The following is a 27,209-nucleotide window of genomic DNA, read 5'->3' on the forward strand; positions in this document are numbered from 1 at the left end:
AGGTATATACTTAAGCCTTTGCAGGAACAGGGCCTGAAACTGAGAATTTCTGAGCCAGAAATTGGACTATCTTTTTACTATGTGTGTGTGTGTGTGTGTGTGTGTGTATGTGTATACAGCACCCAGCATGAAGTCGGGTTGACCTGTCAGGGCCCCATGCATGCTACCATAATAAAACACCATCAACAGAATCTCCATTAAGTATTGGATTGTTCAAAGAATTTGTCCAAAGGTTTTGGAAAGTTTACAGGTCAGACACTGAGGCAGCCCCATGTGTAGAATAGAATTAGATGCCCCAAAAGTTCGAATCCAAATTGTTGCAAGTATTTACTTTGTGATATAGATCCTTCTTCGGATCAATTTGCTTCAGTTTCTTGATAATCTCTTTTATAGTAATATTCATAATGTTTGAATGACAACCAAAGTAAATTCATAAATATGGTATATCTCTAAACCCATTCTTCATTTATGAAATCGCTGTCATTTCATTTTACAAAAGCTGTGACAGGCTATTATTACTGTAACAGTGACTTCAGGAATTGCAAGTAGAATATGTATCACTTTTAAGCTAGTTTGTATATTGAAGAGCTTTAATAATATGAAGTTTTACAAAACCATGAAAAGATGCATTCAGGGTTCTTTAAAGTGATGAATTTGAAAGAAAGAAATGAATATACTTGTAGACTATGGTTGGTTTGTGTTGGTGAAAGGAAACATTGGTACAGCTTTCTGGATTGAAGTATTTTTGTTGGTTTTGTTTTGATAGGAAAGAGGTGGTGGTTTTTAAAGTAATTGCTTTTTGTGTCTTGGGCCTCCAAAATAAATCTTCGAACCATGTGTACCTAAATCTAACCTATTTTTGTCTATGAAATACTTTTGGTAAAAGTGACAATAGAAGTTTACATTGCACTAACTAATAGTACTTTTGTGTGCAGGGAGGTTTTGTTTTGTTTTTTTTTTGTCAGAGAGGTATGTTGCAGGAATGGTACTATCTGTTAATTCAACAGATGATTTGCCACTGGCATCAGTGGAATTGTAACTGATAAATGCAGGCCAAGGATCCAAAGTTGAGGCTTAGACTGAATGAAAGAGGGTCCAAGAAGTCATTAAATGAAAACGCATATTTTTGGCAGCACATAGAAGAGCTGGGGATGTAATTGGTTTCATGTTCATGAACAGTGGCTTAACTTTTTAGAGAATTTGGGAAATGTTAGCCTAGGCTGAGAGATCAACAGAAATACAGTAATTGCTGAAACTGTCAGATTTCCATGTGCTATGTAACTGAGTTGTATTAGTTGCTTTGTTTGCAATTTTCATTTTCAATAAGAGCCAATACAGAATACACCAACTGTTTCAATATAAAAGAACCCTCACCACAGTGTTGTGGGAGTCTAAAGTCATTAGCCTTTTCCTAATACCCTCGAAAATCTACAACATTTCTGAGTATCACACTGCTTTTAAAAAGAGGGAAGGATTATTAGATATGTTTTAGATAGGCAGTTAGATATCTATATATTTTTGTTTGGATGAAGACTGGCTAAGTGTAGCTATAGGTTTGAAATTATTATAAGAAAGTATTTTTAAATATAAATGCCCATTTTTTTCTAATGTAATTTCTGCTAATTGGTTAAGATTGAAATTTTTTGTTCTTTTTAATTCAAATACATAATCAAATTCTGATTCAATTGTGCGAGGTACTGAGTGTTCTTTACCCATGGAAGGCCCAGTTCATCATTAGCAGAGTGCACTCAGCACATCTTTTATCATCAAGTCCTTCATAATTTCTGTCCAGCCCAAATGATGGAAATGAATCTTTTGCCTTTTAAAGAAACCTCATTTAAAGTGCCTTGGCTTCTTCCCCCTCCTTCCTCTTGTTCCAAGTTTACAATACAGCTGTCTCCTTCCCTCTCCTCCAGCTTCCATTTGAGAGTCCTCCAGTGATGCTGCTCATTTCATGTTGTAACCTTCTCTTGGTGTTGCTATTGGTAACAAAGCAGACTATTTTTTACCTGTGATGGTGATAGGTTTTATAATTCCTAGTCAGGATCTGGTTTGCTGACTTCATTTTTTTCCCTGAAGGCATGCTTGGTAAAGGTTTGAGGCAGAGGCAGCTTCTTTTATGGAGTAACAGCAATCTTAGCTTGTTTCACAACATCTTAGCTGAGATACATACAAGGGAATGGAGCCAGCAGACCACACCTGCTTGGTTCTAGCTACAGTCTGTAACTGTTACAGGTATGCCTACTGTGAAACCTCTGAGCCCTGGGGCTTAAGGCTGCTGCGTTCTCCAAGGCTCACGGCTGCATGAAACCCCCAGGCCCACAAGGGCTCTGGGTCCTGGCTATCTCTCATGCATCTGGGACCCAGAGACCACACAGCTGACAGGGCTCTGGGTCCCAAGTGTGACTCTTGGACTTCCCCCCTCCACAAGCAATAAGGCGCAGTTGGATGCAATGCATGATCCCACAATCATATAATGCAATTGTGTGGATCATGCATTAAATCCAATAGTGCCTTTACCTTCATGTATAAAGGGGGCTTTAGTAACAAGAATGCCACCGTTTCTAGCCCCATTCCTACAAGTTGCCAGTTGAAGCGCACCCAACCTTATACAGGAACTTGAAGACTCTAGTTTGTACATCCTGATATAATCTGCTCAATTAGCGAACTAAAAATAGCACAGTACAACAAGCAACTAACAATAGCCCTCACTTTTTATATTGGTAAGACTACTCCTAAGGCAGTTTGGAGGTAAATCTTTGCAAGCTTGTGTGTTGAAGGATGTGTTGTATCAACATGATGTCATGGTTGGAAAGAGGAAAAAAAGACAGTGGCTAACTGAGGTGGGGCAACTGCTGTAGCAACTCCAGCCGCTGCCCCTGGGGAGGAGGGCACTAAAATATCTCCCCACACAGTTGGCAGCTGACCCTGCTGCTGCCACTGGCAGTGCAGCAGCTGCCACTGCCCATAGCATGGAGCTGCCCAGTTAGAAGAGAGATGACTAGTTCACAGAGGGCAATCTGGTTTCCAGTTCATAATTCCTTTGCTGTTTTTTCCTGTTGTATGTGGCCCTCATAAAGAGTGGCCCCTCTCCCCCTTCCTTTAAGAACTCCCTGCTTTCTGATTGCCCTGCACAAGCAGGACATCTTTAGATTTGCCTGTTAGTGGTTTCTCCTTTTTAACCTCGCCTAGCAAGTGTGTAGCTACTTATATGTCATTGTCAGCTCTCTCATCATCTTTAGTTTCCCTTGTCTTCAGAGTTACTATGAATTATGCTGAGAAGGATTTAAAGGAAACGGTAATCACTGTGCTATTTAATTAATACAGAGCTAGCATGAACAATTTATCAAAACATTTTCAGTTTTACAAAAAAAACCTACTAATGAACTATTTATAGCACACTTTTTGTATCTATTTTTGTCAGTAGACTAGGGACTGACTGAGGACAAATGGGTTAAAAACAGGAAATGTGGTTAAATAAGTGGGTAATCTCTCCAAAGAGTTTCCAGAGCTTGCCCACACATTCACATTTTCTTCTGAAAATACTATCAAAACAACAATGGGTACAGTACTTTGAAATCCATCTCTGCTTAAAGGCAGGAATATTTCCAGCAATAGCAGGAAATGGCTCATAGAAAAGTTTTACATTTTTTGCTCAGTTGAAATGATGTTCTAGAGCAGTGGTTTTCAACCTGTAGTCCGCAGACTCCTGGTGATCCACAAACTGTCTTAGGGGTCCAAAAGATGACTATGATTAATCAAAAGTATGTGAATATCCACACTTAAAATTCATAGGTGTCCACATTTCCATTTGAAATTTTCTAGGGGTCCGCAAAAGAAAAAAGGTTGAAGACCACTTTTCTAGAGCTGCTGTCTGTTAATGTTTTCTCTCTGCTTTAGGAAAATGGAAGCAATTATATAGCATTTTAGTTGACACAGGGATGTCTTAAGACATCAGCTGAGCCTGGGAATAGCAAATCTTACTTCATAGGGTAGTTTCCATTTTCAGTCTTGATTATAAGAAAACCTTGGATTTTCTTTTCCCTTTTCAAGTCAAACCATTATTAGGGATACTTCCATCAGAACTATATTTTTCAAGAAATTGTTGTCATGCTATAAACTATTGTAGAAGAGAAAATTATACAACATAAAATCTGGAGACCTGAATGTGGTGTTATTTGTGCCTCCTTAGCACTCATTAAATTGTGTTAGTTTCATTGGTTAGCAGCATAATCGCTGCTTCTTGGGTCTCTTATGGTATAGTGTCCTTGGAAATGAACTTAAATTTGTTTTTCACCAAATATGCAGCGTAGATCCTCCTGAATGATTAAGGAATTTAAACCCTGATATATTTAATATTGTAAGGGTATTGCTATATTTGTTGCAGCAACAGATTTTTTGCTCATTTAAGTATTTTATCTTACTTTGGATGAAAGAAATATTTTTGTCCAGTATTTCACAATAGAAGTGTGTACATTATAACTGTTTGTTATTGTCATACTTAAAAAAAAAAATAATAATTCTTCCAGGAGAAAAAATATCACCTGACTTTGGATGATCAATCATACAGTGTGAGCAGACAGCAAGCAGTGTCAGCAAGCAATTAAGGAAAAATTATTTATCCAGAGTATTTGATGACTTAAAATTAGCTTTTATTAAAAGAAGAAAAAGCTTGTGTAGTTTATAAATAAAAACCGCAAAGGAAACCAAATCAATTCATAAGAAATAATTTTACCAGCTTTAGTTATTGTAAAGTAGAAGACTGGATAGAATCTTTTTGTTACTCTGGGAGTCACGGTCAGATGTAGTTTGGCCATTCCTAAGCATTGAACAAAACCTGCTTCAAATGCACAGCATATATGTCCAAAGAAACAAATGAGAGAGAGATTAAAAAAACAATAACAAATACATTTTATGTAATGGGAGCAAAAGCCCTATCCGTTTACCTTGGATTTAAAAAAAAAAAAAAAAAAGGCTACTAGTAGATGACAGTTTGAATCTGATTTCCCATCAGCCCACTCTGAAGGAAGAAACCTGTTGTCATGCAGAGTAGAAGTGAATTGCTTTGTTGTGTCCATGGGGAATTTCCAAGTCAGAACTCTACATATTTTTTTTAACTTTTGCTAGGCTTATGGGTTAGATGATATATCACTGTGTGGGTGGGGACACTTCAGCCAAATATCATCACATATACAGGTAATATAGTGCAGGAAAGGCTTGTCTGCAAACAGTTAGGACTCTTTCTACTCTACAGTTGGTAGAATACCTGGAAAGGTGTAGGTTTCTTGGAAATTCAACCATTGTTTTTCTAAAAGAGTGTTTTGAAAGAAAAAATATTGCATTGAATATGTTCATTGGAAATGCTACCTACCTTTAAGTATACTATTTTGAGAGAAAATTTTTAATTAATTTCTTCTTAAGGCAGCTATTTACTGACATTTATTTGAAATCTTTGGGCACTTTTACACATGGTCCAGGGGTGGGGAGGGCAGCACTTAAATTAGGGCAGCTCCAAGAGCTCTCAGAGCCATTCTAATTTAAGTGCCACTGTATCTCGTGTATCAGAGTCCCTGCACTTAAAAATTGCAGAGGGGGCGTTTGAACTAAAGCTCATTCAACAAGCTTTAGCTCGGTCAATGAGCTTTAGTTCAAACGCCCCCTCTGCAATTTTTAAGCGCAGGGATGCTGATGCACAAAACACAGGAGGCTGCTGGAGTGCTGCACTCCAGCAGACTAGATTAATCAATTCTGCTCCAACGTGCTGGAATTCCAACATGTTGGTGCGGCTTCGCTGCTCATGTATAGGCACCCAATATGTGTATATATTTCTAACTTCTATTAATAACAGGACTTCAGTTCTCTTCAGTTAATACCTCAGCTTAAATATGATGTATCAGCCTCTGTCTAACATGTATAGTGCAAATGATGGAACTTTAAACAGTTTCCAGTGATAATGTCCTGATAGAAATGCTAGAATTACCCATAGACCCTTTTGTACTGGCAAGATCACTGTGCCTCCCTGGTAAAGCATCCCACCCTCTTCCTTTCATCTCTCTCTCTGTCTCTCTCTCCATCTCCCTCACCCTTCATTTTTCAAACCCTGATATAGTGCTATGAAAGAGAGAAGAAACAAACAAATTATATATGATCATTATGAAATTATTTGAGAAATGCTTTGTGATACATAAGAGCATAGGACTTTACATTACTATTGTAGGTACACAGGTGGCATCTTGTGGTTCTGTGTACTGAGCCCCTGAAAGCCATTTATATGAAAAGCACACTGTAAACCATATTTACCCAGCATACTGTATAATAAAAATAACGTAGAAAATAAAAATATGGTGGCATGTACAAAATACAGTACATAACTTTTTCTGTATTTTGAGATCCTGGATGGTATCTATATAATTTTCGTTTAAATAGCCAAAACAACCTGCTTCAGGTTCATTTCATAGGATGAGTTACTTAACTACAAAGATAACTACTGTAGATACCTACTATCTTAGGGAGCATTTATTTATATACATACTCTCACTGCACTGATTAAAAAAAATGCATGGTATAAGGTACTGGTACAGAAGCTATTATTTATAAATATGTTCAGAGAATTGAATTGAATATAAACAGCTTTTTTTCTGTAAAGATCTAATGCATCATTGGCAATGAAATTAGAGTACAGGAATTGGATGTAAATGAAAACATACCATCCAGGCTCTCAAAATGAAAGAAAGTTATGTATTATATTTTACCAGTATTGAATGATACAATTAAAGAATAATGTAATGCACAAGCATTAGGAAACAAAGTTAATTGGGTAATTGCAGTCTTTTCTGCCTTGATGGCCACCTGAACTGTCTTTGAATATAGCAATTTGGGGAGAAGGAGTTGCATGCAAGTATGCGGAGAGAAAATGTTAAGCAGCTGTAATGGAATTTTAGTGTGCTGTTGCAGTTTACCTTTAAACCATTCTAAATTTGTTGAACATTAAGCAGTGTTAACGTTGGAAGAGTTTCAGAGCAGTCGTATATCAAGGTTTAATGCTGTCTCTGACCTACAGAACTGTGACTTGCCACTAGAGGGCTTGACAAGCAGGGGTGTGACCAGGAGCCCTCTCCTTGAACCGGAGTTAACCACACGGAGAGCATGGAGCCCAAGGGGGCAGCTTACTTTGACTACTTGATGGCTTCTCCCCAGTGTGGAGCATCTAGGGATTAACCACAGAAAGCATGGATCCTGGGGAAGCATTCCTCTCTAGGATCCATGGTCTTGCTGTGCTTGCCACTAAGCAGCCCTCCCCCTCCCCCCCTCAGAATACTAGAGCCTGGGAGGGAAGCAACCCGCTCCCTAATTCTTCTGGCTCAGGGTGAGCCACATGGATGTGGGGCAACAGCTTAGTTCTCTAAGGGGAGGCCCTGTGCCTGGGCCTCAGTCCAGAGTGCTGGTTTACATCTCTTGGGGTCCTTGGACGTGGCAATGTGGAGCTAGTAAAGACTTCCCCCTGCCCCTCCCCTTTTGTCCTCAGGCAGTATAACTTGGGGAATGGAAAGGTTGTCAGGGGTAGAGGGGTTAGGAATAGAGATGCATCCGTATATCGGTCCATATCAGATCGACACCAATAAAAGTAAAATTGACATTATCAACAATAGACTCTTTTTGACCAGCGTAGCCAATAATGTCACCGATAAGTGCTGCATGCACATGTGCAGCCGCAGCATGCATGTGGCCAAGAATGCAGCCCAGCAGCTTGGGGAGCAGCATCTGCCAGTAAGTCTGTGGGTGGGGACGGAGCATGGGGGGACAGATCAAAGCCCTTATGATAAGGGAGGGAATGGGGCAGAGGCAGACTGACTGGGGCAGGTTGCGGGGCAGGGCCATGGGCAGCTCATACAGGGGTCGCAAAGGGCTGGGGAGTGGAGGCAGCTTCCCACCACTGCACGCAACCCCAGAGGAGGCATGGGGAACTTGTGCCCCCTGGATTTGCGTGCAGGGCAGGGACAGGCTGCCTCCTACAGGCCTGGAAGAAGCTGGCACAGCCCTTGGCCCCCCCAGAACAGTTCCTGCACTCAGCACATGCAGCAGCATTACTGGGGGGGGTGGGGCCTACAGGGTGTGTTACAACCACCCCAATATTTGGTGTGACAGCCATCCCTAGCCCTGAGCCCACAGCAGGCAGCCTGCTCTCATCCCACTCACAAATTGGGATGTGCACATGCCTCTTGTGCCTCCCCTGGGGATGCACGCAAGGGCAGGGAGCCATTCCCTCTCCCTGTTCCCACTGTCCCACCCCAGCTGGGCAGCACCTGCCCCTGAGAGTCTCCATCTGTTCCCCCCATAGACTTACCAGCTGGATGCTGCTTCCCAAGCTGCTGGCCTGCATATTGGCGATCAGATAGGTGCAGCCGATATGGCTGGTTAACAATCAGCCATTGCTATTGGCCAAAAAAATCTTTATCGGTGTACCCCTAGTTGGGAACAATGTATTTTGGAATGCTGGATGACTGAAGATTGGTTGCTTTATCTTTGTGAAGCAGACTAAAAATACCCTAGCTTGAGCTGGAACCAACTTACAAGCGAAGTGGTGCTGGCTCCTACCCTGGGGGTCTATAAGAGGAGGTTAGACGAACACCTTGCTGGGGTCTTTTGACCCCAGTACTTTTTCCTGTCGTGGCAGGGGGTCGGACTTGATAATCTGCTCAGGTCCCTTCCGACCCTGCCACCTATGAAACTATGAGCTGGGTAGAACAGCTCAAAGATAACCCTCACCCAAAGTGGTGTTACTTTTAAGATACTTAGAGGGTACTTAGCACTATTTAACAGCCTTAAAATGGGAGCATCTATGCATTAAAGTGCCTTTAAAAGTTAACCTGTAACACTACCCTCATTAAACCATGGTACTAAATGTCACATTTTGATTTAAAGGGTATCCAGAACTATCTATATATATTTCTATTTCTATATATAGAGAGATATAGATATATCTATATCAATCAAAAGATATGTGTTAATTTTGTGTTTTGAGGGGAAAAGAGGGGTTGCTAGTTTGGGTTTTTTTGCATTTGATAAATAGTTATTTGCATTCATGAAATTCCTAGCCTGCCTCTGTTGCTCCATTTTTTTCAGTATTTGCACCATTTTTAAACTTTGTAATGCATGGATGTGTAATGAATGCCAGGAAGCACACCTCCAGCATGAAAATCAGTTATGAAGTACAAGACTTTAATAACATGGAGGGATTTTTGATCATGATACCAAATGAAAGCATTGACCTTGAGGAATTCTGATGGCACCTGAAACCCTAGAGTGTATCTGTTTGTTTTCTTTCACATAATATAAATGGACAACTGTTAAAAAAGTATGCAGTGCTTCCTTTTCTGTGCCATCACCACGATTTGTACGCCCCTGCCCTCTTTTCCTATCTCTGCTTTTTGCTTTTACTCATTTATAGCACCATTTGAGTTTCTTGTCTCTAATAATAATGAAGTGGCTTTAATTTTAACATGTCTGCATCTGTAGTAGTTGAATTAAGTTTTATAATTCTTATATATGGATGGGGGGAGGTGTTCCAACCAGTCTCTCTTTCAAATAGATTTGTATTCAGAGACTTTTAAAGCAAGTTCTGCTTTGAAAGATGTCTAATTACCAGTATCAGCATACAGAGGAATGCTTTGCGAGATGGTTCTGTGATTTCTGTGCACGTGGCTGAAACCTGGATAGCGATATAGGGTCTGCAATCTAGTCAAATGTAAAACAGCAGCCTGTATGTTTCAAACATTATTAACTGTATTCTGAATTTCTGGCATTCTTAGACTTTGACTTTTTGGCTTCTCTTTCCTTTCTCACCCCCACTTCAGGATTTCTCAAGGAGATGCTTAAGCTCAGACAGAAGTTGTATTCTTGATGTAGGAATCAGAGTGAAATCCTGTGGCATGTGTTACTCAGTAGGTGATCCAAAGATTCCAACTGGCCTTAAAATCAATAGACCTCTTGGGATGGGGACTATCTCTTACTATATATGTTCTCTACTATACCGGGACTCTGTCAGTTGAGACCTCCTAGACATTACCTAAATAAATAAATAAACATAAACTACTGTGCTATGCTACAAACAACCTTCCCAGCTTCTACTAGAATTTTATAACATGCATTTCAAGGGAGAAAAGTGTCGTGATGGGTCTGGAAGTAGTATCAGAATTAAACTTGCAAAAGCAATTTTTCAGCATTGCTGTCACCATTTGAACTTTGGTGCAGACAGTGTCTATAGGAAATTTTAACTTTAAACAGTCTGATTTTAACAGTTTACCCGACTTGTGGGTACCATTCATTAGTTTCTTTTTCAATGTGCAGTATGCAGCACTGATTAACTACAGCGGTTATGTGCAGGTTTCTTTCAACAGTTTCTTGATGGTTCTTTATTACACATTACTTACAGCATGATTGACAGTGTTTTTCTCAACAACAAAAAAAAGTTCCTCTGTACATTTGAAATTTGGACATGAGAATTTTCCATAATACTGATATCAAGCACTTTGTCAAAAGTTCTTTTTTTTTATTTTTTTTTTTAAACAGCATAAGGAACTAATGAAAGCAGAACTAATAAAGGTATATACTCCCTATTCCTTGCCTGTGTTCTTGGCATGATATTCCTATGTTCTAGTTTCACAAATGAAATGTGCAAGGACCATCAAGTATCAGAGCTTGAGGTATCAATGTAATAAGGTATGAATTACTTGCATCTCTCTGGACTGTCATACAGCGTAAGTGATCATCTTGGCGATGGGGAGGAAAAAACCTAAGCAATCAGGCAAAGTAGTAGCTATGAGAGGCAGACTGGCTCTTCCTGACACATCTCAGTGCTCAGAATACTAAATTCTACAAATAAGAATTGTAGTTTAGAATCAGCTGCATTTAAGATTAAAAGCAAGAAAAAAAAAAAAAGAACAAAAAAAAACCCCACCCTTTCCTGGCTTCTCTTCCCTCAGCTTTACCAAGTCACTGTTGATGCCAGCACTGCGACCCATCGATACATAGTGTAAATCACCACTCTTACAATAGGGTGACTGTAGCATCAGAATCCCCCAAACTTGGTGTTCACTTTCAAACTGGGGCCCATTTTAATTCATCAGAGCTTATTAGTCAAACAGCTCAAATCTTGAAAATTATTTGGAAGAGGGCCTACCCTGTGGTAGCAGCATTTAAGAACTTTTAATTTTACATCAGTGATTCAGTTCCTCATCCTGGAAAATATAGGGCCAGTCAGAACTGATATGATCAGACAAATCTAATACCTCAAAAAAGCTGCCTTCGCCTGAAACTCTCTATCTCTGAGCATGGAAAAGCAATAGCAGCCTGTATGTCTTTCTGATAGTGAATTTCTCTCTCAAAGTAGGGTTTCCTTTTACAGTTCTCTCTGTTTCTTTTCCATTTTTCCTTACAATTTCTGGCATTGTAGCAATCCTTACCACTAGTATGATTTTCTACCCCTGAATAAAGCTACGAATTGAAATGACCTTTTTCTTAACATGTGTTTACCTTGTTTCTGTGTCACCTGATCCACAAAAATTTTACTGGCTTATGTTACAAGAGACCATAGCAATCTGAGTTGGTTCCAGTTTATACCAGCGTTTTATACATCATCTCTAATGCAGTTCAAATCTCAGAGACTTAAGAGATGTAAAATCTATATCACTTGTGTTTAACAAAACAACAAAATTTCCTGTCTGTTCCTGTAGTCCTAGCTCAACTTCAGCTCTGTTCTTTGAGCATTGAGTTTTCTAGACTGCGGAAGAGGTTAAAATGTTTGAAGTTCATATCCTCTTTTTGAGCACTTGAAGAACTACGTTACTGCTTGCGGGTAGAGTACATGTCCTGATGAGTTCAAGTTTGCACTACTGTACACGCAGGTTTCTGTGGCTTTCTGTTTAAAATAAGTGTTAGAATATATTATGCAAATGGAGCAAAGTTGGAATGTTTTGCATGTTTGTTTAATCACTTTTAAATGATTAGCTGCTTGCATACTTAAACAAATCCTCCCTTTCAATAGATTCTAGTAAAATATTTTCATAGTAGTCAAGAACTGTTTTTACAACCCAGTTGTTTTGATAAGTATTAATATATGTGTTTTATGGGAAAACAAAAATACAGTGTGTGGGGTTCCAGTTGCTTGTAGGGAGAGTGGTATACTTCTACTACTGCTCAGCCTACTGGATGTTTATCCTGATGGGATCATTTGATTGTGGCAGACTTCCTGCCTCTGGCATGGGGGCTGGACTCAATTATCTCGCGAGGTCCCTTCCAGCCCCTAATGCAGGGGCAGGCAATTATTGTGGGCGGAGGGCCACTTACGGAGTTTTGGCAAACCATCGAGGGCCACATGACAGGCAGCCCAGGGCAGATTAATATTAATTTTCTAAATTTTTTAGGGGCCCTGCAGGCTGGTAGAATGGCTTGGCAGGCTGTGTCCAGCCCGCGGGCCGCATTTTGCCCATCCCTACCCTAATGTCTATGAAGTCTATGAACCTGTATGCCCAGGTGCAGTAGCTTTGGGAGATCTAGGCTTTGTCTGACCCATCCCTGACACTAATTCTTTGGGTGACATGGAGCTTAGCTTCTGTTAGTTCTCAGAACCACAAATCTTTCCCTTCTGTTTTTCTCATAACTTGTACAACAGCCCTTGCAAAAGCCTTAAGTTCTCTGGTAACTTTATTGCTAAAAGTGAACTTTTTGAGGTGATGGTTTTTTTTGCATAAAAAATAAAAAAACAAACAAACCCTTGAACATGTTTGGGACACCAACTGGAAAATGTATTTAACAGACTGTCTTGCCATATGTTTTCATCAGTACAAAACTGCTGTGGTTGGCTCAAAATAGGAAGATTGTTCATATGTTTCTGTAAGCCAAACTGTGGTGGTTGATGGTTGAAACTGTCCTGTAGATGTTCCTACTCTGCCTTTTAACATTTTGAAAAAATATGCATTCTTGATGATTAATTTTACTAGTAATTTGAAATAGCAATTACATTTTTTCTCTTCATGAACAGAGTGGATCTGGAATGTAGTTATACCAGAGGATAGCAATAGTATATCCCTGAGAAATTTTTCAGAAGTTGGTTGGTTGAGTTATTCTTTAACACATCTCTGTCAGAAGCTTGGAAAGAATGCTCTCTTTGTGCCTCAGTACTCTAAATAACATTAAATTGATGATACGTCTTATGTTTCAGTTGATTAGAGTAGTAGTTGCAATCTCTGGTTTTACCACATTTGTGCTCTACTGCTATATAGTAAGCTTGGCAGTATGTTAGTTTCATTGCATGTTCTGCAGTATAGGCATAAATAAACCTGAGGAAAAATTTTGCTTTCTAAAGAGCACCTTTATAACAAATTTACAATTGGAAGTTGAGATGCATTTTTTAATAAATTTAGTTAAAAAAACAAAAAACTGTAATGCTTTCTTCAACAAAGATACCCATTAAGGAATGCAGAGATAACATAAAGCAGTTATTTTATTTTTCTGTTCAAAATACAGTGCAGTAGCTAATCACGATTATAGGTTTCAACATCCAGATTTCTATCTCCATATGCAAATCTAAAAATCCTTCCTGAGAAAAAAGAAAAAAAAATACTTCTGCTCCATGCATGGTTGGAAATTGACTCACGACAGTGGTTGTCACAACAAGTCATGCATAGTAGTGTAATGGAGGCAAACCTGTTATATAGGAAAATAGGACTTGAGGAGACTTCCTGGGTCACAAAGTCCAGTCCCTTGCTGTAATAGGCAATGGCTTAATATAATCTGTTTTATAAACTGAACAGCTCATCTTAACGCTAGTGGAGGGGGGTTGTTCATACTTTTCCCCATTGGAAGCTGTTTAAAACTTCTGATTTCCATTCTAAATTTATTCATGAAAAGTTGTTCTTGTGCCAGCAGAGCCTGGTAGCTTAAGTAGCTTTCTGTTATACACATGGCCCCTGTCTTCCACCCCCCTGCCCCCCAATGAAAAATATTTCTAAAGAGAAACTAGTGAAGGTGCTCTGTGTAAATTCTCAGGTTTGCACTGAAGCTTTTGCTGCTGTGGCTGTCCTGCTAATTTGGGAATATCTAAACAAGCTATAAACTCTCCCCAGTGACTGCACTGTAGACATGTATTTTGTATATGGGCACATGAGGGCCAAGCTAAAGCAAGTTGGTGTTCATATGGGTGGTAAGAACATTCACATTTTCCACAGAGCAGCTAAGGCACAGTAAAACCCTGCCCCTTTTTATCCTGTGGTATGTTGTTTCTATGCCGAGACCAGTGGCTTTTCAGATCTGAAGCAGTCCGTTATAGATTTGAGGCACCCCTCAATAGATTCAAGGTGCATCCATCAGAAAATATCAGCTCTTAGTTTTCACTCTTTTTTTCCACTACAGAAAAAAAATTAAGCATTTTTGCTGCAAAGAACTCAGAAACATCACAGCAACTTAGAATGTTTTAAATGCAATGGATTCCTATATGAAAACTATGGGTTTATCTTATAAATTATCTTTGTATACTTAAAATTGCTAACATTGCATGGCACTGCACAGTGCCATGCAATGAAAGAATCTTTAAGTACCCCAAGGTACCACAGCAACCTGGTTGAGAATCACTGGCCTGTACACTAAGGTATTCCATGCCTTTGTTCCCTTCAGCTGAGAGCCTCTCGCCAAGTCTGCCATCTTTTAAAAATGGTTTTGAAATTAAATAGCTTATCTCACCAAAACCTTTTTTTTTTTTTTACAGTTTAGTAGTGGTGCATGGGGAAATGTTACCAATAGTATTTGTTAAGCAGCTGCTATTTCCCTGGCAGCTGTTGAAGATTGAGAGACTAATTTAATGGTACCCACTTAACCTTTATTTTTACCTTAACTTGAGGACAAAAGTCTCTGCTTAATGCAGCTTTAAATATTGAAACAGCTAATTTAATTAAGATATGCTCTTTGAAAAAAGACATGTTTTGTATCTTACATGTTCATGGCACAATCAGAAGAATCATAGGAAAGTAGGGCTGGAAGGGACCTCACAAGGTCATCTTATCTAGCCTCCTGTTCAAGCCAGGATGATCATCCATGACTAAATCATCCCAGCCAAAGTCTGTCAAACCTGCTCTTCAAAATTTCCAAGATGGAGATTTCACAGTTTCTGTAGGTCGTCTGTTCCAATGCTTGAGCACCCTCATAGTCAAAAAATTCCTCTAAATCTCCAACCTAAATTTCCTCTGCTGCAGCTTGAGGCCATTGCTTCTAGTCCTGTCCCCTCCAGCCACTGAGAAAAGTCCAGCTCCATTCTCTGTCTAATCGCCCTTCAGGCATTTGAAGACAGATCTCCATCAGTCTTCTCTTCTCCAGCCTAAATAACCCTAGTTCTTTCAGCCTTTCTTCATAGGCCTTTTCCCCGGGCCTCTAATAATCTTTGTTGCTCTCCACTGGACTCTTTCCAAACTATCCACATCCTTGAAGTGTGGTACTCCAGGTGAGGCCTCACTATTGCTGAGTATATTGGAAGAAACACTTCCTTTTATTTACTAGTCATACTCTTGATGATACAACCTAGTATCAGCAGCAAATAGGGAGATCAGCAGCAAATAGGAAGGGTCCTATTCCCCCCAGCAACACCTGGGGTGATGAGGAACAATGGCCAGAAGCTGCTGGAGAATAGGTTCACGTTAGAGATTAGGAGGCGCTATTTCACTGTTAGGGTGGCTAGGATCTGGAACCAAATTCCTAGGGAAGTGGTCCTTGCTCCTACCTTGGGTAAATTAAAAAAGAGGTTGTATGAACACCTGTCTGGGGTCGTGTGATCCCCGCGTGTGCTCCAGCCAGCGGCGGGGGGTTAGACTAGATGATCTATTTAGGTCCCTTCTGACCCCAAACTACTATGAAACTAGTATTCTGTTAGCTTTTTTTTTTTTTTTTTTTTTTTTTTTTTTTTTTTTTTTTTTTTTTTTTTTTTTGCAACAAAAGGATATTGTTAATTCATATATAACTTATGGTTTATTCTAACCCCAGGTCCTTCTCTGCAGGACTGCAGCCTAGCCAGTTGTTCCCTGGTCTGTATTTGTGCATGCAATTATTCTGTTCCAGGTGCATGACTTTGCACTTGTCCTTGTTAAATCTCACCTGATTGATTGTAGACCATTTTTTCCAGTCTATTCAGATTCTGAATCCTAGCTTTACTCTCCAGAGTTTCTGCAACTCCAGCCAACTTGGTATTGTCCACAGATTTGCTATATGCACTCAGTCCTGACATCCAAATCATTAATGTCAATACTAAACAATACCAGACTCAGGATAGACCCTGGAAAACCCCATTTGACACCTCCTCCCAACTAGAAATTGAGCCATTGAGTGCAATGATCCAGCCAGTTATGTATCCACCTTAAAATACTTTAGTCTGTATTTCCATAGCCTGTTAATGAGAATGTAATAAGAGACTGTCAAAAAAGTCTTGCTAAGGTCAACACGTATTTCACATCCGCTACTCTCCCCCCATCCCTCCAGTGTGACCAAGACCGCAAGACCTTGATGTTGCTGTTAATGATAGTTTTACATGTATGGGCATGATAACTGCTTTAGAATTTTTCTCAGGGACAGTGTTGTGTGAAAATGTAATTGCTAGTATGTTTTCTGTATGATATAATATGCAGTTTGGCCATATGTGATTACGACTTCTGCATGAAGTAAGTCAACAGTGTTACATGCACCCAGCAGAGCAGTGGTGCCCAGTCTTCAGTGTCTCATAGTCAACAATACTGAGCAAGTAATGTGCTGTGGGAAGTCATGACTGTGCGTGATGCTGGAGGGTTTTGTGGCCAATGTGTTAGCTATGACCCAGGAGTTTGAGAGGACTGCTACAGTGGATTTAAATCCTAAGGAAGAGAAGTGGGAGACAAACCAGGGAGATGAAAGCAAAAACAAAAAGTGGCAGGAAGAAATCATAGTTGCATGCTGGCCTGTGAACTTTGACAGGGTAGCAGCAGCAGGCATCTCTGTGTTTGATTTGCAGATTCGAGGAAAACATGTCAGACAGGTTCACAAAGTTCTTTCAGGGCTCCCCTGTCCCTTCTTCCCCTCACCACTGATTGTATCTTAATAAAATGCAGTGATGAAGAGAGATGACATAAAATCTGAGAAGCTTGGAAAGTATTACAACTGCAGGTTTTTGATTTTTGTTATTGTTTGGTCTAGATGGAAAAGATGATTGAAAACTTCTTGAAGTACAAGTCCCAGCCTGTGCATTTCTGTCTCTGCACATCATTAGATTGAAGTTTGTTTCTAATCTAGACAGTTGCTATGTAAAAATGGAACAGATCTGCCCCCTGTCTGTGTTCAAAGTCCTACTTGTTGGCTTTAGTGACAGAAATAGTGTGTCACTTATTCCTTTTAAGTGTTCAGAAGCAAGAAGTGTGAATGAGTGGGACCTGCCCCTTCAATGCATAATCAATATATTTGCTTACTCAGCTTTCATGATAAAGTTAACTAAATTCTTCTATAAATGTACAAATATATTAGGAGCAATAATGTTGGACTTATGATTTAAATCATGGGTAGCCAACCTGTGGCACAGGACAAGTAGCATGGACAGCCTTTGTGTATGGCACACAGCAGATTGGGAAGGGGATAGGCAGCACAGTGACAGTAAGGGCAGGGAGCAGAAAGACCAGAAGCTTGATCAGGGAGCACGGGTAAGGAACAGAAAGCTAAGCACCAGATCTTATAAGGGAAAGGGATCAAAATGCCTTTTGGAGATGGGGCAGGGCTAATTTATGGCCCATCTCATTTATGGCCCCTGTTGATTTAAATTATAATTTGAAGATGGCAGGTTACACAAATGTAACTAAAGGCCCTCACCTTTAAATGGTAATAACAGATGAAAAAACTGCTTTTTGATAGGTGGCAGATCCTGCTGTTATGTGCAGGACTCCTGAAGCAAGGTGGGGAAACTTCTACATGTGCTTGATCTGCTCTTTACTACTGCCTGTGCCATATCAGAAGAGAGTGTGAGTTGAGCTGTACTCAGCCTCACTCTGCCCTGTAGAATCATAGGTCTGGCTAAGAGTCTGTTGCTCTCTGTGAAACTTTGCTGCCCCACATAGCCCATGCCATCCTTACCCTGACTGGGACAGATAGAAGAATATATTTGTGATCTGGAAGGTGGGATGGAGTACATCCTCAGCAAGTTTGGAGATTACACCAAGATTTGGGAAATGGTACATACACTGGTGGGTAGGGCTAGGATTCAGAGAGACCTAGACAAATTGGAGCAATTAGCCAAAAGAAGTCTTGTGAAGTTCAATAAGTACAAGCTCAAAGTCCTTCACTTAGAACAGTCCCATGCACCAGTGCAGGCTGGGGACTGACCAGCTAAGCAGCAGCTCTGCTGAAAAGGACCCAGGGATTCTAATAAGCTTCATATGAGCCAAAATACATCTTGTTGCAAAGAACACTAACAGCATACTGAGCTGTATTTGTAGGAGTGTTGCCAGCAGATTGAGGGATGTGATTATTCCCTTCTATATGGCACTGATGAGGCCACATCTGGAGTACCATGTCTAGTTTTGGGTCCTGCACTACAGAAAGGATGCAGACAAATAGGAGAGAGTCCAGTGGAGGACAACAAAAATGATGAGGCGGCAGGGGCGCGTGACTTACGAGGAGAGACAGAGGGAACTGGGTTTATTTAGTCTGAAGAAGAGAAGACTGAGAGGGGATTTAATAGCAGCCTACAACTACCTGAAGGGTGATAGCCAAACACTGTTCTCAGTGGTGGCAGATAAGTGAAGGAGCAATAGTCTCAAGTTTCAGCACAGGAAGTTTAAGTTAGATATTAGGAAAAACTTTCTCAGTAAGAGGGTAGTAAGGCACTGGAACAGGCTACCTAGAGAGGTTGTGAGACTTCCATCCTTTAGAGGTTTTGAAGACCCAGATAGACAAAACCCTGGCTGGGATGATATAGTTGGGGAAGTTCCTATTCTGCATAACAGATTGAATTAGATGACTTCCTGAGGTCACTTTCAACTAGAGGTACACCAATACATCGGTCTGATATTGGATTGGCACCAACATAAAGAAAATTGACTGTATCAGAAATTGGACTGACATGTCTGATAATGTGGCTGATAAATGCCCTGTGCATGTGCGCAACCGCAGTGCAGCACATAGGTGGCAAGGAGTACAGCCTGGCAGCATGGAGAACTGCGTCCAGCTGGTAAGTCTGTTGTAGTGGAGGGGGAAGGGAACTGAAAGGAAGGGGCATGGCCTGGGGCAGATTGAGGCCCCTGTGATGAGGGAGGGAGTGGGGCTGGGCATATACTACCCAGCTAGAGCAGAGCAGGGCATGGGACAGAGCCACAGCTCATCCAGGGGCCACAGGGAGGGGGTCAGCTCCTGCTGCTGTGCACACCCTGGGAGGGCATGGGGCAGTGGTGGCCCCACATCTGCACAGGGCAGGCAGCAGCTGTGGACTGGGCCAGGGCTGTGCTGGGCTCTTCCAGGCAGGGGCTGGGCCAGGCTGTGATCAGGGTGGCTCTGGGAGGAAGGGGTGGGGGGGCTATGGTGAATTTTGGGATGGATGCAGCCCCCTCCCCCATAATCCCCTCCCAGCACCACCACTGCCCACCCTGAGCACAGCCCAGCCCAGCCCAGCCCTTGCTGAGAAGAGCCTGGTGCTACTCTGGCCCCAGCCCGCAGCTGCAGCTCGCCCTTCGCAAATCCTGGGGCACACCCCCATGCCCTCCTGGGGTGTGCACAGCAGTGGGAGTCGCACCCCTCCCCCCACCCCTGCACCATTTGGGTGAGCTGCAACTCCATCCTGTGCCTCACCCTGCTCCAGCTGGGCAGTGCCTGCCACAGCTCCAGCCCCAGCCCCACTCTCTCCCTCACTGCAGAGGCCTCAATCTGCGCACACACCCCATCCCTTCCCCCTCTCCTACCACAACAGACTTGCCAGCCAAACGCTGCTCTTCAAGCTGCCGGGCTGCATAATAATCAGATCAGTATCAGCCAATATGCCTCCTTAAAAATTGGCTATCGGTATCAGCCCCAAAAATCTTTATTGGTTCACCCCTACTTTCAACCCTAATTTTTTGTAATTCTATATGTAAGGGAACTTGATCTTTTGTCCTCACAGGCTTTATGTATAGTGCTGTCCTCCAGGAGTCATTCTTGCCTTTTAAACGAGGCTTTTTCCTAGGTCCTTCCACCTATAGCAACTTCTTCTGTAGTTGTATGTAGTTGCAACGTCTTCTACCGTAGTTGCATGATGCTTCCCTTCCTCCTCCAGCACTGCTGTCATTGCATAGTGTCTGCAATTTCCTTTACCTCTTCATCTCCTAAGATATGTTGGCACTGCATTCTGTGATACAGCGTAGAGAGACTCAGGCTACCTTTGGAACTAGAAGGAGCCCAGGTCAGAGTATGTTATCTTGTGTGAAGCTTCATGCCATTACAGCTAGATGGTGTACAATGTAGGTATACATCTTTGGCCTCCCAACCTTCAGCCTTTTTATCTTATATTTGCCTTCTCTAAGCTTTCACTACCACCTTTTCAGCTAGGTCCAGCCATGGCTAATGGAGAATACCTATGTGTTTTACACATATACAATATACACATTTACTATTAAGCAGCAAGTAAAAATGATTAAATGGGCTGTTCCATGACATCCCTGCCAGTAGGAGTAACTGCAGAAGCAGTGAAAGTAAGGACTGGGGGAAGAAAGTGAAATAAGGCAGGTCCCCCAGTTCACAGTACTGTGCTGTGAACACAAGGACTTTGGTAGTGTCTCACTGTCCCTCCAGCCTTGTATCTTTGAGGAAGAAATGTAAAGAAGAATCGGTAAGAAACTCCAGCTGATTGGAGCAGCATCAAATAAAGCAGGAGCCTTGGGATATTCAGAGACTTTCTTAGCCCAATGTTGAGGAACTGTTTTACACTGGCACCCTATCTTTCCTCTAAGGTTTGTTCTCCTTAGCTTTGCTCTACATCTGTTCTGGCCTCTCATTCCCACCCTTTTCTTTCCATTTAACTGATCTAGCTAAACCACCAACAGTGAAATTTGTGAAAATAATGTAGCATTTGTTGTCATCACCCGACTACTTTCATGTTGTATCTCTTGGTCTCATTCCATGACCAGTCTGTTTAGATTGTAAATATTGTGGGGCAGGAACTGTCTGTTACTCCACTTATGCAGTGCCTGTTATTTGTTTCCTTTCTGTAATAAATATATATAGTAACAATGTGGGTACAGCCCTAATCAGAAAGGATAACTCTTAGGTCTTGGGCTGAGTTTTCATGGTGAGCAGATGCAACGTGTGAAAATGTGTCTTGTAAAATGACAAAACTTGATAGGTAATTGAGAGACAATGTGCTCCAGTTCCTCTGCTTTTCATGGTAGAGTTGTATTCTAATAGCTCAACTCTGAGGAAAGGTGGAGCAAATGAGACGAACCGCTTAAAAGTTCAACTTTGTAACATTTACTATTAAAAGCTGTAATCCCCAGAGCCTCAATATTTTCATCTTTTTTCCTAATTTCTGGTCTGTTACCTATGGAGGAAATGCATGAAAGTCAGTGCAGGGTTATTGTTATACTTGCCCTGGATTACTGAGATCTGTCTGGCCTGTCACACACAGTTGTCGCACTCTCATTACTGCTCAGTCATGGCTCCAGTCTGGCCCCTGCCTGGCCAGGCAGCAGCATTGGAGGCAACTCTGGCTGTGACCTGGTCCCCAAGCCAGAGCTGCCACTGCCACCACCACTGCTGCCTCGCTGTTTAAGGGCAGAAGCCACCATATGCTTCATGCCATGGGGTAGAACAGGAGTGAGGGCAAGTGGCAATGGGAGGAGAACAGGCACAGCAGGGTAGATTAGGCACAGTTAGGGTAGGTGATAGGCAACAAGTTTGGAGGGAGATGGGCAGGTAGCAGGGGGCAAAGTGCAGGGTGGAGCAGGGGTCAAGCCACCCTGCTACCTGCATCCCCACTACCTGCCCCCCTGCTTCTGCATTACCCACTGGAGCAGTGGCGGGGGATGAATTTAAGAAGACCCTCCAATAATTAGATCCTGTACATGGAGAATGATAATACATTTATACATTTTCCACATATAGAAACTAGTTATTGGGAGTTTGTTTTAAATTTGAAGTTGACTTGGATTCAGGTAAATACAGTCATTACCACTCTAACAAAATAAATGTTTTGTGTTGTCATTGCTCACAAGGTTGTCATTGCTTACAACTGCAGGGTCAGATTAATCCTGCGCTCTCCAGACTTCTACCGTTCTCATCCACTTCTGTGAATGTGCATCTGATTTATTGCAGTGGACCTAAGGAAAAGTACATTTGACCCAGTTACTCTTTACATGCTCAAAGGCATTAGGAACAATGAGGTTTTTCTGTATGTAAAGAACATAACAGCCCTATGATTTGATATACCTCAGCACATTAAAATAAAATTTTATTTCAGTTGAACGAATATGCTTTTGTGAAAGTCAGGCATTAGCAAATAAATTGCATCCTTTAATTTTCTTTTTCTCAAAGAGGGAACTTCTAAACAAATATGACTGCTATAAAGTGGTATGAGTAGTATAGTCTGAAAACACTTCCATAGAAACAAGAATCTTTGTTATTTCCGTAGACAACAAGTTTCCAATCAAAGCAACTCAGAAAGAAATAATAACGAGATCTCCTGCATTCAAGCTTTGTTAGTCTTATTTTTTTTACAATTGCGGCTTAAAACACTACTCACCTGTTAAACATGAAAAAAGCCATTGTGCATATTAGGATATTGAGATTAAATTTTAATACTAGATCTTTGATAAACTGACAAGGTTTTTGAAACTGGGTTATTGTACAGAAGAAGACTACAGAAACAGGAACCTACTGGCTGCTTTAACCTTTTACTGTAAGGAAATGTGCCTTTCTCCATTTGATTTTGAAAAAGGAAATAGATAGTGGCAGTGTGGCTGTGGAACTTTCTCTTTCTGCCTCTCTGATTGCAAATGTGCTAGTTAAAGAAATGAAAAGGAAGAAGTACAGTATTGAACAGCAAGCTAGCATAGCCATGTCAATATGACTGAATGTAAGTGATTAACTACCTTTTTTGTTTTTGTTTTAGGTGTCAGAAATTATCTGAAAGAAGCTTTAGTGAACATCATCGCTGTTCATGCAGAGGTGAGGTAATTTTAGATTACTCCCAATATTGGTAACATCCAACAGTCTTGGCTGATTTTGTGGGAGCTGCAAGTCCTTTGCTCCTGTGAAAATCACACTGCCTTTAATTAGGTGTCTGATTGCAAATTATGATTAGTTTTAGATTAGATACCCAGGTTGAAACTTCACACTAGGAATTTTGTAGAGCTTTTTTATTTTATTTCCACAATCTGGCAAAGAATAAATTCAAATGTAATAAAATTAAATTCTTCTCTTCCCCATATAGTGTGTGTGTGTGTGTGTGTGTGTGTGTGTGTGTGTGTGTGTGTGTGTGTGTGTGTGTGTGTTATAGGTAAAGAAAACAATAATTCTTTACTCTATCGTGTAAAAATCAATTTGTTTTCACTTCGTGAGATTGGAGCATAGGGGAAGTGTAGAATGTACTGCTTGTGGGGAAGAGTCAATGTACCATACGTCTTACCCTGTATGCAGGAAATGAAATCTAAAGTGGATGTACAATGTATGTAGTTTATGGAATACCAAATTGGGCTGTGATTTAGAATAGAAAGGAAAAATTCACATTAAAAAAGCAAGAGTGAAATAATGAAGACATTTTAAGTAATTATTTGCAGCAGCACATTAGTTGCACACTTGGAACAAGATGCTGTGGGAATTTTCTGCAGCACATAAATGATACTGCCTCCTTTAAACAACTCTATTCATCACTTTTTTATGTTCCCATTGGTATTATCAAAACCATCCTCTAAGTAGCACACAATCCAGTAGATCAACTATACCCTTAAAATAGGATTTTTGTGTATTTTATGCTCCTTTTTAAAACATTTCTTAAAATGCAAAGCCTGAAGTCAGTTGAAATCTTTTCATGGGTTTCTAAATTCCACTTAAAACAACATTTACTTAAGTATAAGTATTCATCTACAATGTATGTAGTGCAAAAGTTACAGCATCCTACTAATGCTTGAGAAATGAAAGCACAAAATAGCAATCAGTCATAGTTAAACTAGTAAGTTTATTTTATTTCCAGAATGAGTGTATTTACATAAAATCATAAAGAAGTGGGGCTGGAAGGGACCTCCAGAGGTCATCTAATCCTGTGATTCTCAACCTTTTTTGTAGCAGGACCCATTTGTAAACATCAGTGGCCAGTCCTGACCCAGTACCTCTCACTCCTGACCCACTGCCCCCAGGTCCCAGACCCCCCCAGTGTGTAGGTCAGGGGGTGGGTGTGTTGCAACCCTTTCATATGCTTGAGACCTACTTTTGGGTTGCGACCCAGAGGTTGAGAAATACTGATCTAGTCCAATCCCCTGCCTGAAACAGGATCATACCTATTCAAACCATCCTGTACACTTGATAGTCTCGTGCAGAGTTTAGATTATGATCAACCCTGACAAAACACAGACCTAACCCTCTAACTGGCAACAAGTAAATGTCCTGCTTCTATGAAATGTTGTCTATATATGCTCAAGAGATCCTGAATACAGGGCCATGCCCCACCCTCCACTACAGAGGAAGGCAACCCCCCCCCCCCCCCCGTCCATACCAACCTGACCATCGGGTAAAATTCCTTCCTGACCCTAAATATAGTGATCAGTCTGACCCTAAGTGGAAGGACAAGACCCTTTAACCAGGAACCCACTGAGGAAGACTTAAAAACCCCCTGACGCATGTAGCAGAAAATGGAGGTGGGTCATAGCAGAGGCAACCAGCAAAGCCCAGAAGCATGTGAAATACCCATAGTAGTACATAAGCGTAGCTATGCCTAGATCATCCCAGACTAGTAGCTGTCCAACCTCTTCTTAAACACTTGAAATAATGGAGAGTCCACAACTTCCCAAGGCAGTCTATTCCACTGCCTCGCTATTCTAGCAGTGCAAAAGTTTTTCTGGGTATCCAATCTAAATTTACTTTGCTGCAAGTTCAAGCCATTGATCTATATCCTCCTCTCTGCAGCAGGAGAGAAAAAGTGCCTTCCCTCTTCTTTATGGTAGGGACTTTCCCTTTTCAGGTATCATGTCACCTCTTAAGTGCCTTTTCCTCAAGTTGAATCTTCAGCCGCTCCTCATATGACTTGCCTTCCAAGCCCTTTATCATCTTTGTTGCCTGCCTGTGAACCCTCTTTAATTTCTCCACATCCTTTTTAAAATGTGTAGCCCTGAACTGCACATAGTACTCTGGATGAGGCCTAAACAGTGGTGAATAGAGAGGCACTATCACCTACTGTATCTTGCACCAAAATCATCTATTGATGCATCCCAAAACTTCATTCACCTTTTGTGTGGCTGCATCATACTGCAAACTCGCGTTGAATCTGTGATCTACCAAGTTTCCCAAGTCCTTTTCCATAGAACTGTCACCCAGCCAAGTGTCACCCATTTTATATTTGTGTTTTTGATTATTCCTCCTGCAGTGTTGCACCTTACATTTGTCCACATTGAACTTCATCCTGTTAGCTCTAGCCTGGCTTTCCAATCTATCAAGAGCCTTTTGAATTGTGCTTGCATCCTCCAACGTGTTCACAATCCTTCCCAGTTTTGTGTCATATGCAAATTTGCTCAAGAAGCTTTCCATGCCAACATCCAAATTGTTAATAAACATCTTGAACAGCACCAGGCCCAGGACAGATCCCTGTGGAACTCCAGTCAAAACCTCCTGCCATTCTGACATGGACCCATTAAAAACCATTTGTTTGAAGCTATTTGTGCCAGTTATTTATCCACCTTGTAGTAGTTTTATCTGGCCCGCATTTTTCCAATTTGTTTATGAGATGGTCGTGCGGGACCTTGTGAAAAGCCTTGCTGAAGTCCAGCATTCCCTTCATTCGCCCAAGTAGTTACTTTGTCAAAGGAGATCATAAATACTTGTTTTTCACAAATTCATGTCAGCTGCTTGTGATCAGACATTCCTCTCCCAGATGCTTGCAAATGTCCTTTCTTAGGATACATACCAGTAACTTCCCAAGTACTGAGGTGAGGCTAACAAATCTGTAGTTCCCCAGGACTACAGGTCCTCCTTCTTGCCTTTTTTTAAAAAGAGGGGCACTACATTGTCCCTTTTCCAGTCTTCTGATACCTGGCCCATCTCCCACGATGTCACGAAGATCATTGCCAAAGGCTCCAAGATCTCTGCCAGTTTCTGCAGTACCCTGGGATGAAGTTTATCTGGCTCTGTTGACTTGAATTAATTCAGACCAAACAAAAGCTCTCTGGCCATCTTTCTTGTTAACTCCTCCCTCAGCTTGTCCCCTCCCTTATCCAAATAATCCTTATTTGGTGTCTGGCTGCAGCTTAATTTTTTTGTGGAGATTGAGACAAAATAGTTTCTGAGTAGATCTGCCTGCTTTGCATCTTTGGTTAGGAGCTCTCCCTAGCTTATTAACAGAGGAACCCACTGCTTCCTTGGTCCTTCTTTTCTAGTTAACATACTCATAGAACTTCTTGTTGTCTTTAAACTCCTTTGTCAGGTGCAGCTCGTTCTTTATATTTGCCTTCCTGACTTTGTCCCTGCAGGTTCTTGCTATTTCCTGGTATGCTTTTTTGGATGACCTGCCCATTCTTCCATTGCCTGTATGCTTTCCTTTTGCATTTGACACATTTTAGAAGCTCTTCTTGCAACCATATCGATGTCTTGCCATTCTTCTTGTGCTTCCATCATGTTGGGACAGTTTCTTGTTGAGTTTCCAATACTGTGTCCTTTAGAAGCTCCTAGCCCTCCTGGGTGCCTTTGTTTCAATCTATCCTCCCATGACATCATGCCTATTAACCCCTTGAGTTGGATGAAATTCACCTTTTTAACATCTAGCATCCTAATTTGACTGACTTCATGCTTTCCCTGTCTCAGAATATGGAATTCTATCATATCATGATCTCTTCCTCCGAAGATACCCATCACCTTCACATCCTCCATCAGTTCTTCCCTGTTGTTCAGGACAGGATCCAAAATAGTTAATGTCCTTGTTGTATCCTCTACTTTCTGGAACAGAAAGACCTCATTGTCTTCTTTACAAGATAGGAACTGGCTTGAAA

At 41.1% G+C, this 27,209-nt stretch overlaps 1 protein-coding gene across 5 annotated transcripts in view; it reads left to right on the forward strand.

The window, feature by feature from the left end:
- EXOC2 (exocyst complex component 2) overlaps window positions 1-27,209 on the forward strand; it is a 193,347-nt gene that overhangs the window by 151,818 nt on the left and 14,320 nt on the right. For all 5 annotated transcript variants that reach the window (XM_019490475.2, XM_019490478.2, XM_019490479.2 and 2 more), the window contains exon 24: window positions 23,129-23,184. In XM_019490475.2, the coding sequence (XP_019346020.1) occupies window positions 23,129-23,184 (56 nt within the window). The remainder of the gene's footprint in view (window positions 1-23,128; window positions 23,185-27,209) is intronic.

This window comes from Alligator mississippiensis, chromosome 3 (assembly GCF_030867095.1).
Source record: "Alligator mississippiensis isolate rAllMis1 chromosome 3, rAllMis1, whole genome shotgun sequence".
Classification (NCBI taxonomy): domain Eukaryota; kingdom Metazoa; phylum Chordata; order Crocodylia; family Alligatoridae; genus Alligator; species Alligator mississippiensis.